The following is a 12,687-nucleotide window of genomic DNA, read 5'->3' as shown; positions in this document are numbered from 1 at the left end:
TTCTATCTACTTAATCAGAGGCCAAATTCTAATAGTTGAGTGTTCATGCTGCTATGATATAAAGCATCTGGAGGGAAGAAATGCCACTCCAGGCTGTGTAAGCCAGTGTCAAGTCTCTAATGGTGGCCTGCAGGAGATGTTAAAGGAGGAGCGTAAGAAATAAATCGTGTATCTGTTCTCCTTCATGCCACCCTCTTCTGCTCAAAACGTCCGGTATACTTAAAAATGAGCTTTCAGTTCAACACATGAGCACATTCTTCAGTGCTTTGTTGTTAAATGGTTGATGAGGAAATGTGTTAAATGTGGCACCTTAAACTACATCAGGATCATTTAAACAGGGGGGCAAAGTGGAGGAGCTTGTTAACAGCACTGGGAAATGCTGCAAGTTAACAAATTGGGCTTGTGAGCGAAGGAGAAAGGACCGTGTTGAAACTACTAAGGAAACCATTCGCAACCAGGCCCTGAAAAACAACCCCAACCACATCGCTGTCAAACACTGATTCTGCTCTGCTGTGGAGAACTCTGCTTACAAGAGAGGAAGCCCTAAAAGGGTGCAAAATTGGAAAAAAAAAAAAAAGTCCTGAAAGGAGGGGCAAAGCATTTTCTGCTCACTGCTGCAATTATAGTTAGCACTACCATGCACTGAAGGAAAATATCGAAAAATCCCCAAGTACCTTGTGCAGGAATGAGCTACGTTCTCACTGAAGGACAGGAGAGGCATTTTGGATGGTCCCTCAGGGGAGAGATGAAAGAAATAGCCATACCCAGCAGCACATACTGTGTTACCCTGCAGAGAAGCATATATGACTGTGAAAAAAGATTACCACAGATTTCTGGAAATTAAAATAAACTTAAGAAAAATGCAAATTAAAATCCCAGCTGCGGTCCATTCAAATTCTGGTAAGTCTGGCTGGTAGAAGCTGGTACCTTGTTTCTGTGCCCTCAATATCATCCTGTTTTCGCTCTGTCCTTGAGCCAGTCTTAAAAAAAACTTGTTCTCAAGCAGGCAACAAGGGTTGGCCAAGCAATAGAAACAAATGAAAGAAAAATGGTATTGCCATAATTCTTCAAGAAGTAGATAAGAAAAAAAGTGTGTGGAAAACTTCTTACCCCTATAAAATCCTTTCTAAGCAGGAAGGTGATGTCATGAAAGAAAGGTAAATCACAAACTACCCAGTTTATTGATTCACTTCTCAATCTGTATCTTTCTCATATCTCCCAAAGCAAATACAGCAAAAGGAAACAACAGTGGCACGAAAAAGTGAGACCCCCTAAAAGTCAAGAGAAAAGAGAGAACTACATCTTCAGGATATGTCAGTGACTGAACAACTAAACTTACTCAGACCTGTGGTAAATTACTTGTTTTGGATTCTTTTGAACAGGATAAGTGAATAACCATGGGAAGATGTGCTGTAAGTTTTTGTCACTTAACATCTCTTAATGAAGAAATTCTGGAGTTGCATTCTTTGTATTATTGCAAGAGGTGAAAAATAAGTGAACATAAGGTTTGCCTGGTCTTAAATTAGGAGTTTGGTACATACAGAGTCTGTAGCAAGTGGGTTATGTGGGTTATATACAGTGGGTTAGGAGGTTTTCTACTCTAGGGGAAAAAACCTGCTCTTACCTGCTTCATTTGGACAGCAGCCAAACCTAGATGGTTTTGGATGGTGTCCATACAGCAATGTTTTCATGTGTGCATCTGGGCATGATCCCTCTCACCTATCTTAGATGTGTAAAAATTTGATGCTGAAGTCCAGGCTGGTAAACCTAGGCTGCCTTTCCAGGAAAAAAATAAGGCATAGGCATGTCCAGAGGGCAATTCTTCTGGTCTATCCTTAGACAAGATTAATTGCTCTCTGGATGTATCTAGTTCTCTAAGGGGAGTCTAAGATGAGCTTTCTTGCAGCTATAAGAAGAGCTTGTTCTCTAAGAACGGGACTGACACCCACCACTACCATTCATAGGTCACCGGACAGCGTTAAAACACTAATGACTTTTTGGTCCCTGATGGTCCAAATCAAAGCCGAGCCTGGTGACCTAGAGGTGAAAACCTCCATACACCAATTACTTTCTTCTGACCCATCCAAGTGCGTTCCCCGCAGCCATGATCTCTGACATCTGTCAAGCAACAAAGAAGTATCAATACCCAAAGCACTGCTTTCTCTATCCCCTGGTAAAACTGCTGCTTTTTCTGAAAGTGCAGCCACAGACCATTTCCTTTAACAAAATACTTTTGCAGTCCAATCACATTATTTCCAGGATCTTTTACTTGCAACTCCAATCGTGCATTCTACAGATGATTCATAAGGAAAAAAACTGCATATTTATTCAGCCAGCTAGTGGCTGGAGGGCAGGGGTTTTAGGCAAGCAGGGAATTTTGTGTGGAAATCAATTCTTTGTGGAAGTCAGTATATTACGAATGTCCATGCAACCAAAATTCCAGAGAGAAATTACCTCCCCAAGCATGCCAAACACCTGGAGGTATGCATTGCAAGTCAGTAAAATAAAGTGGTTGACGTTTTAAGTGTCTCTTAACCGTACAACACTGCTAACGTAAATATTTCATGAATTTCTTTTAGATAGCTGGGGCTCAAACTGTTGACCTTAAAGATGACATTAAAGCTCTGGAGAGTGTGCCCAGCACCGGTGCCCCAGTTTCAGAACCTGGCAGGATGCAAGGAGTACCCCCAATGGGCTCGCTTTAACGTGCGCTCACCTTGCAGAAGGTTTTAGAAAAGATCTCGGTAGGGATGAAATGGTGAGAAACAATCAGTGCCAAACAGATGCAGCCTCATCTCTTTGGTACTGTGGAGAATGGCTGGATTAGGTGATACCGGGAAACAAATTAATTTATCAACCGCGTGACCATCGGTCACTCCTCTGACATGGAAACGCAGGCTGATCTCCACCCATTCATTCATTTAAGCTGTTTCCCAGTCCTTAACACCATGGCAAGAAAGGAAAGGGAGGATGCTTGTTGAATTTCTTAAACCCAGTCTGTACGTTGTCAAGCATGAGCACTGCGTGCTGGCTCTGGGATTTAAAGACACTGAATGTTTACGAATAGGAAGTTACTACAAAAGGTCCAAGACCCACTGGGCCCAAGAAAACCAAGAGAAGATAAAAAACTACTTTTTTTTTTTTGCCCTGCACAGAAAAAATAAAACCAGGGACACAGGGCATGCACTTCAGTGACAAGAGAGCCAATATCAAAGAGGGGCATCTTCAGTTCCTCATGCTGGTAGCATTTAAATTGTCTTATGACTCTAAAAAGTGATAACCAGGGCTTCCATACTTTATTAAAAAAAACCAAACTAACCTTGTAATAATCATTTTGCACTTATACTCTATGAGTATAAAATTTTACCTAACAGCCTGATTCACAAATGCACTTAAGAGCTTAAGTCAAATGGAAGCCAGTGGGAATCGGTTCTCCAAATGTCTTTGTAGGCTCAGGTTTGAGTGACTGCTGTGTCCCAGTTTCAACACCGTTTAGGAGACCACCGATTTTCAAGGAAATTTAAACTCTTCAGTCACTGATGCAAATTTAGGCTCCCAAGTAAATTGAGTAGTTATGAAAATATTATTGCAGGACTCGCTGTGGAAAGCTTAACCCGTGTAACACAGTATGGACCTAGAGCGCTCTGTCTATCTTAGCTGTAATCCTTGCCTTAAAGATTGCAGCCTGTAAGTTTAAAACCAGTAATTGAAAGATGGCAATCTGAAAACAAACAAAAAAAAAACCAAACACAAAAAACAAAAACTACCTAACGTTAAAATCTAGAGGGGGAAATTTCTATTCCATGTCATGGCCTGGAAACCAGGCAGTGGGAAGGTGAGTCTTTCCCATTACACTCTTCAAACCTCCCTATTAAATTAAGATTATAAACACCTCAAAAGCAATATCCAGTTCTTGAGCCATTTGATCAAATATAAGATGCTGAAACTCTGTGTCATCCTGATGCTGGTGCTGGACCAGCATCCCTTGCATTTAGTGGTTATTACCGTACTAAGAGAAAGTCCACAGGACACAGGTGTTTTGCTTGGAAAAAGTGTGACTTTTTCTCTTAAGATCCATGTCCTTTCATGTCTTCTGCTGAACACTGCTTGGTACTGTAGAACAGTAAGTGCAGTTAATAATAATTTTAAGCTGGGCAACTTCTTCATATTCTCCTTTTGCTGCTGCAACACCTCAAATAGCCCACTCCGAGAGATTGCCGACAACGAGGTTTATCAGCAACCCTTCAAGGGCCATCGGCTATTCTGCCCTGAGTAACACATCTTTGGAGAGCAGACTTAACCCTGATGTTTGGGTACACAGCCACAGACGCAGCTTTGGGTGTATCTACAAAGACATGTGAACCGAGAGAGCTAAACAGATGTGCTGAAAACCGACCACAGTCAGTTCACATGTACCCGTAGAGATAATTGCAGCAAACCTTTTCAAAAGCTGAGCCACTGGCGATCAAGTAGACAGCTCCAGGGTAAGTCAGTGCATGATAGTACAAAATTCTGTGTTTAGTGGAGCTGAAATTCATGTGATTCTGCCTAGTTGTTGTATTTTTTGACCATATTTGATAGTCTTTAAAATGATAAATATGCCCTTGAGGGAACTGCAGAAAAGTCCTCTCCTTCTTCCTAAGCATTATTGTCTTCATACTAACATAGGAAATGTGTTGGTCTCTTTTTCACCTTCAAATTTAGGTGCAATTCTTTCCTCTTGGAACAGAAGCCCAGGGGGCGATTAGGTTTTCAAATACACTTAATAATTGGTTTGGTTTCTGTGGGTTAGCAATAGAACAGGTCAGGATTTTTTTTTTTTAATGAAAATGTGCATTTGTCACAACTGAAACTGTGGTAAGAAAGGTCAGTTTCAATGAAATTCCAGGCTTAAAATAGTTGGGAAGGAAAAATGGTTTGAAATTGCTTAATTGCTGAAAATCATAATTTTTTTCCATTAAACACTTAAAAGTGACTCTTTATTCTGAAATGTGACTTGAATAACAAAAGAATGTATGAACTAAAAGAAAGCATCAGAGAATTAGTGAATAAAAAGATTTTTACTGAGCTTAACTTTTTGATGTGAGGGTTGTTAGTCTGTTAGCTTTTTAAGAGTTTGATGTTTTATCACTATTTAGAATAGAGAAGCTTGGTTTCTTTTAAAATCAATGTCATTTTCATAGGACAGGGAATGCATTCTCCTTCTCACCCTGGAATGCAAATCTTGGACTGTACGTAAGTTGTCATTTTAAATCCAGACAGAGGTGCATTTGATATTGCTGAATTTTAGTGTGTTTGTCATCAGTCCATTAAAATTGAGATTTTTTTTTTTATAATGACAGAAGTAGGAAAAAATTCGAGCGAAGCTGAGCCTAAACTTTTTTCCAGTTTTTATTAATCCATGAGTATTAAGAAATAAAACTTTTAAAACTTTTAAAACATTTTAAAGTATCCCAGGATGAAAGATCTCACTGCAATATTTAATTCCACTCAAGTGCAGTAAAATTTTCAGTAACAATAAATTTGCCCATGAATGTAATTTATTTTGTAATATGTTCTTGTTTTAATATCCCATCACAAGCACAGTTTCTGACAGCTCAGCCAGGAAGCAAATGTTGTGTATATGATCTCCCAGATAAATGAAGCTCCGTATCTTTCTGATATCTTTGAGTAGAGAGGAAATGTTACGTTTTATACCTGAACTTCTTACCTCGATGTGGTTGGCAGGAGCCCTGACGTAGATCCCTGCTGGTGACAGTGTCTCAATGTTGGATAAACCGTCTGTTCCAGAAAGGCCAATCACGATGTTGTTACTGACTCTGTTCCCCTCTTCCAGTCCCTCTCCTTTCAAAAAAAAAAAAAAAAAGGAAAGAAAAGAAGAAAAAAAAGATTAAAAAAAGAAAAAAAAAAAGAAACAGAAATTCACATATAACTGGAAACCCTCTATTATGCAAGTTACAGAACTTGCTGGATTTTGCCCTGCCTGCTTTGCTGGCATGGCCCACCTGGGAATCAGCTTTCCCTGCTAACTGTCCCTGGGTAAATCACTGTTTGAAAAACACTTAGAAACCTGTGTTTAACACATGAGACGGCTATGAGATGGTCAAAGACTGCCATGACTGCTCAACACAGTGGTGCATAGCATGGAAAGGGGAAGGCTGTATGCTTCAGAAATGCCAGGAGACCACAGGCAAGATCTGATCAACATTGTAAATATGATTAAAAAGTTTCTGCCACAAAGAGCTTACACTCTAATGAGATAAAAACAATCAGGGAAAGGAATACTACAATACATATTCTGCAGAGAGTCAATAGAGACCATGGTTCTGCAATTCAATGTGCACAAGACCCTGTACCAGGTGTTATACATGAATAGAACACCAGCCATACTGTACCCCGGGTTTATGGAGAAAATGAATAAAGGGAATATTATAAAGTGCATTTACAGTTGGAAAAAAAGAGATTCAGAGTGGGGAAGGGGCTCACCTATGCACACGCAGGCATGCTTCTGGCAGTACTAGAATTCAAAGTCCTATCTATCTCCTGTGTCTCCATCCACTGTCCTACTTACATGTAAGAAAATGTCTAAATAGATTAAAAACAACTGGTGCAACCGTGCACAAAAGTGGGGGGTTTGCCCCCCTAAGCAATGACGTATGAGAAGAAAAAGGAAAAATCAATCAAAAAATTGATCACACAACTCAGAGTCATGGGGTGCCCCAGATCCAGTAATAGTATTGAAGTAGAAAGAAAAAAAAAGAAATATCTTTTTAAAGCACACCGTAAAGCAATGTGCCACCCAACGGCAAATAGTGGACAGTCCCATCCAAGTAAAGTCCAAATAAGGACACATCAGCATATGTCCCTCCACCCTGGTGTTTTGGAGGCAGAATACAAAGTGGATCATCTCTGTTTGGTCCACATCGGGAGCAAATTAAATCTACTTTTGTTTATCAAACATAAGTTATTATCTTCAACTATACCTGCTCACGTTCTATTCCAAATACAGATCCCTTCCCTAGTCATCACTACCCCAAATGTAAGCCACTTGCCAGGAAAACCTATGTTCTTCGGTTTTGGGGATGGCAGTAATTATTTTTAATCTTCTTCTCAGTCTTTTGAGCCTTTCTCCATTTTTGGAACAAGATCCATTTAGGAAATATTTCCTTTCCAGGCTGTATTTGCTACAATGCCACTGCCAGAGCATGAACAGGATCCTAAAGCAGTCCTTTTGACAGCCATATAGGTTTTCGAGGTGGCATAAAAGGTCTTGGTGTGTCAATTAATTTTAAGCCCAGAGTGAATTTTTATGACTGCCTTGCAAACCCCCTGAAAATAAGGGGTTTAGATGAAATCACTGAGAGAGTCCAATTCTGGAGCTGCAAATAGCCGGCTATAATAAATATTCCTTCACAGGCAACAAAATGACATATAAATTCATCCATCAGACCCTCTGGAGCTGCTGACAGTGAAGCTGTTAAAGACACCTTGGGGATAAGGTGTATTCAGGCTGAGACTTCAGCGGAAACATTCAGCTCAGCCCAGAGTCCTTTAACTCAGACACATGTCCTAGCACGAATGAGCCAAGGCGTGCCGGCGGGATGGAGATCTTGTTCTGCTTCCCCACGGGCACAAGGGCTCTGTGCATCACCTTGGGCAAGTCGCTGCATCTCTCTGAGCCAGCTCTCTTTGTCTGCAAGATGTATACAATCGCTCTCCTTTTAGAGATCTCCCCTGTTTAAATCGTAATCTATCACTTCTCATTATGTTTATATACGGGACCTAGCACAGGGACTCGCTGTGTGTGTGGAACTGCAGGATCAGGACTGAAGGCTTTTTTGCCTCCCTCTGTTTATCTTAAAATTGGTCATTTTTATCCCATCTCTGATGGAAAACAAAAATCGAGCTATATCTTTAGGTATTCAGGCGACGTGAGATCCCAGCAGAAGATGCTGCAAGTCAGTCTCCTGATGGTTAGTTAGGAGAAATACTTTGTTGTTTAACATTTTTGTGGCTCCAAGCTCCAATTTATTTAAGTGCTAAATTCTCTGCTTAACTTTTAACATATGCTTTCACTCCATTATCTTCGATGTCAAATGGCTGAAGTTAAAGGTAAGTATGCTCTTAAACGCCTCGCTGAACTGGGGTCTTAAATATTGCATAATGGTGCTCTTCCAAAGACAGATAAATCAATTCCCTAAAAAAATCTTCTTCCATTTGTACACTGAAAAAAAAAAGGGATCCAGATCAAGTGAAGACTGACCTGATGGAATGGAGAGTGTATAGTCAAAAGGAAATAGCTGCTAGGAGTTGCATGTGGAAACTTGGGAGCTTTATTCCAGATTCACTGATACCAGAAAATGTCTTAGATGTGATTAAAGTTCTCAGGGTGCAGTTAAGGATCTGCCATTCCTTCCTCCAAAGGCATCTTCATGCAAATGATAATCAGCACATGTTACTGCTACATGTAGGACAGATATTTTTCTGCTTCACTTACCCAGTAGAAGCCCATGGCCTAAAATGTTATAGAAAACATTACTGTCCACAGTGAGGTTTGAGATCCCGGTCAGACGGAGTCCTTGGCCAAAAGAGTCCAAAATACAACAGCCACGTATGTAAGAGTCTGGAAAGAAACGAGTGCTGTGAGCAAAAAGCACACTGCATCTTGGGAGAGTTTTATATTAGCTCCTCATCCTTTGATGCTGTACAATTAATCCCTTTGGCTCCCGTGAGACTGCTCGGTTGCAGCTGCCCACCCTTACTCCCCTGGCAGTTCTTTGCCAACAGGCGGGCATTGCTGAGACGGGCACAGGAGGGAAGAGGGGCCCTGAGCACAGAAATGGGTGAATGGAGGTGGCCCACTATTGTGAGGAAGGAGGATGAGATCCGGTGAAAGGATAGGGTAAGATCCCAAGAATCATAGAATCATAGAATCATTGAGGTTGGAAAAGACCTCTAAGATCATCGAGTCCAACCGTCCACCCAACACCACCATGCCCACTAAACCATGTCCCTAAACATCTCATCTACTCGTCTTTTAAATACCTCCAGGGATGGGGACTCAACCACTTCCCTGGGCAGCCTGGTCCAATGTTTCACCACTCTTTCAGTAAAGACATTTTTCCTCACGTCCAATCTAAACCTCCCCTGGTGCAACTTGAGGCCATAATGAAGTATGTTATGAGCAGATGGATGATTGAAGTGGGATTGAAGGAGAGGAGGAACGTTTCAGAAGGGCAGTGAGGACAGGGTGGTATTCTGCACACCTTGTCTAGCCAGGCATGGTGACCTGCCCACTGTACTCCAGGATCATGGCCAGTGATGCTTTCTGCTACCAGGATTCCTAGATCCTCACTCAGGGATGAAGATGGCATAGGAAAGGCATAAGTGCGGGTTAGCTGGAGGGGAAAGTCCCATCCAGTACCCTTAAAACATTATTCGAGCCCACTTAACTTGCCCCTACCACCACCAGCATTCAGAACCCTCATAGCCACTTCCACAGAGATTAATTTTGCATTTATCAGTGACAAAGTCAAAAGAACTTAATATGTTCCTTAACCTTCAGGTGATAGAATTAAATTTTGGCCTATGCTACCACACAGCCCTGAGCCACCTCTGGGCTTCCTCACAGTATATTAGTGCACTCATTTTCAGAGCTAGAAATAGCACGCCAACTCAGAGGTCTGGCAAAAAATGCAACATGATTTTAGGAAGAAGCTGTCCAGAGATGCAAAGGAACTAAAGCAGCTTAAAGCACTCCGTCAAGTTTCACTTGGGCTGACTACAGGTTAGGTTTTCTTGCATTTACCAATCCAATTTGTCAACTGACCCCAGAACTGAGCACGCTTTTGAGGACATCTGCCCCAGCTTTGGGTAGAAAAAGGTGGATGTTTGAGATCATTCAGGCCCACCTCCAGTGCAGCCGTCTCACCTGCCATCCACGCGTTGCCAGCAACAGTCAGGGCACTGCGGTGCTGCTGAAACGCTTGGCCCACGTGGCGGAACTGGACCCCCTCCATCCGGAGCCGATTCGCCTCTCCCTGGAAGGCCTCCACAACCACGATGGCCCCCAGGTCCCGAGAGCCCAGCTGCCTCTCGCTTTGCTTGTACAGACACCTGGAGCCACCTAGAATACAACCCGGTGGGAGCTGTCAGTGTTACTTCTCCATGGTGACCATGGGATGCACAGAGTGCCCCGAGCAACATCATGAGACCCCATTGACTCAGTGAGACTCCATCTCCAGCAGCGACCTTAAACATGGGCCCAAAGACAAATAGCCACAGGCAAACATATTTGATACTCCCTCTAAATACTCACATGGTTCCTTCCCTAAGAGTCTGGACATTTTTAGAGGAACATATATTAAAACCAGCAGGAAGCTGTGGTAGTTTTATGCCTTGGAAAGTTCCTTGTGTTCAATTTTAAATAGTCCTATGGATGGGGAAGATGGATTTGACATTGATTTACCTTGGGTGAGGTTCTTGAAAATGGGATTGGGCACGGATGTACTGAACTGAAATGAAATGAGAACATTTTGAAATTTCTTTAAAACTCCTGCTCTCCCCACTGTCCCTGCGGATGGATGAGGAACTGTTACTACCCACAGGCTGAAGGCAAGGAAAGTAAATCGTAGGGCTGGGGAAGGAATCAACATTCCTGAAAGGCATCCTTCCATGGGTCTATGCTTAGGATATTTTGGTACGAGGGGATTCGGGTTACGAATGTGCAACTTGGGCTTGTTCAGTGGAGGTGCAGAGGGGATTTCAAATTCCTGCACTGCCTGCTTATGCTCAGTAATGCTCATTTTTCTTTTAAAGAAGGTAAATTAACCACAAAAAACACTGCCCACTCATCTTCTGGTGACTCCTCTGAGAAATCCTCCTATCCTTTAACTCAGATAAAAACCTCAAATGGTTAGCACATTTCAGAGACTATATTTATGAGTTCCACAGAAAATGGACCATAAATCTATGAGTAATATAAGCAGTCGGCTGATGGATATCAAATGAAGTCTTGTGTCACAGTCTGAAAGCCCAAGGCATTTTATTTTTAAAGGATACCTTACAACTGGGTTGCCAGATAACCTAACTCTCCTCAAATTATAATGTGTCTGATTCTGCTTCCTCATCAGCTGGTGTAAATCAGGAAGCCACCTGTCAAACTTCATGGTGTTTCATACAGGTAAAACTAAAGGAGAGCTGAGATACCTAGCATTTTTTCACCACTGTTACTATATGCTACAAGAAACCATCACCTGTCTTTTTTCTTGGTATCCCTAAACACTAAACAACATCTCAATATTTTACACCAAAGAATACAAACAGCATTGGGCTGTTTTGGTTTTCCTTCTTCTTAAAGTGACTAAAGAGTAAACACAATTAAAAATTTAATATATTATGTATACTGAAACATGTTTTCAGAAGATACTTTCTTTTCTACACCCTTAGGCTCAGGCAAAACTAAAGGGTCTTTCCCAAGATGGCTTGAAACAACAATGTGAAAATAATACATCTGAGATATTACAATGAAACACAGTTCAACTCCCAAGACTTCACACTTCAATGTCAAACAATGTTTGGAAAGATAAACTTGCTTTCCTGGTGCTGGTATGTCTCAAAGTTATCCTATTAAAAAAGATCTCTAATACAGAGTGATACCACTATGTGATTTTAATGGAACAATTTTCCTCCTCAGTACATATCTGTGAGAAAAGTCCTCCTCACCTCTTGTAACACCTGCTTTTACGCACTGTCTGAGGTGTGACATCCTCTCCATCGTGACATTTCCTTGAACAACAACCCTTCTGCTAATCAGTGCCACCACAGCACTCAAAGGCAGGCTTTGGCCATTCACCCATCCCTCTCCAACATTGTGGGAGTACCTAGGGAAAGACACAAAAAAGGTACAAAAGTATCTGCGCCTGCCAGATGGCAAGAATGATGTTTACCCTAAGCTTATGACTCCAACTGCCCAAATTCAGAGCTGGTTTCAGTCCTATCTCACCATGGACAGTGGCATATCCAATGTGTCTGCATATATGGGCGAGGTATATTTTTCCTTGGTTGATGTTTGTTTTCACCTTTTCACCTCTCAAGCTCATAAATTTTCCTTAGATTATGTGTTTACACCAAAATATTTCAGCCTTTGAACTTTCTTCATCTTCCCAAAACTTATTTTGGTGAAAACCACCAGTACTTCCTTCCTCAAGCCCCACATACTTCTGAAAATTATACTATTCTTTCTGGGCATTGGAGTTGGGTTACCCCCCAAACAGATAACATTTTTCAACACTGGAGCTCCAGGTTATGATGATAAGAAGTGCAGTTTGACCAAGATCTCCAAGCACAGAAGACAAAGAGAGCGTAAGGCAGTGAAGCTACAGCTCACTGAAAACACAGAAGCAGTGTTTCCAAACTGAAGCAATTCACTTTGAGTGTGTTGTTAATCAGCCTAAGTAAATCAGGCAAGAAGAGAGGATTTTTTTTTTTTCCTTTTTTTTTCACAGAAGTCAGACACTTTTTGTGAAAAAAAATGCACTTTCTCAAGAAATTAACTATGCAGGAAAATTCTTTGTCAACCCTATGCTGAGGCCACTGGACTGTACCAGCCATCAGTGTTTATGATGCAGAATCTAAACATAGTCAGAAACATTCAGGATTGAACGTCCACTAGCTTTAGGGGGAGTG

General features: G+C 41.5%; 1 protein-coding gene across 3 annotated transcripts in view; it reads right to left on the bottom strand.

Annotated features, from left to right (window-relative positions):
- The window catches only part of PKHD1 (PKHD1 ciliary IPT domain containing fibrocystin/polyductin), a 284,017-nt gene that overhangs the window by 143,039 nt on the left and 128,291 nt on the right, over nucleotides 1–12,687 (bottom strand). For all 3 annotated transcript variants that reach the window (XM_076332602.1, XM_076332604.1, XM_076332603.1), the window contains exons 39-43: nucleotides 11,725–11,882; nucleotides 9,932–10,126; nucleotides 8,498–8,623; nucleotides 5,711–5,844; nucleotides 675–787 (exon numbers count right to left, since the gene is read on the bottom strand). In XM_076332602.1, the coding sequence (XP_076188717.1) occupies nucleotides 675–787; nucleotides 5,711–5,844; nucleotides 8,498–8,623; nucleotides 9,932–10,126; nucleotides 11,725–11,882 (726 nt within the window). The remainder of the gene's footprint in view (nucleotides 1–674; nucleotides 788–5,710; nucleotides 5,845–8,497; nucleotides 8,624–9,931; nucleotides 10,127–11,724; nucleotides 11,883–12,687) is intronic.

This window comes from Aptenodytes patagonicus, chromosome 3, assembly GCF_965638725.1.
Source record: "Aptenodytes patagonicus chromosome 3, bAptPat1.pri.cur, whole genome shotgun sequence".
Taxonomy (NCBI): domain Eukaryota; kingdom Metazoa; phylum Chordata; class Aves; order Sphenisciformes; family Spheniscidae; genus Aptenodytes; species Aptenodytes patagonicus.
This window is presented reverse-complemented; position numbering and strand designations above follow the sequence as displayed.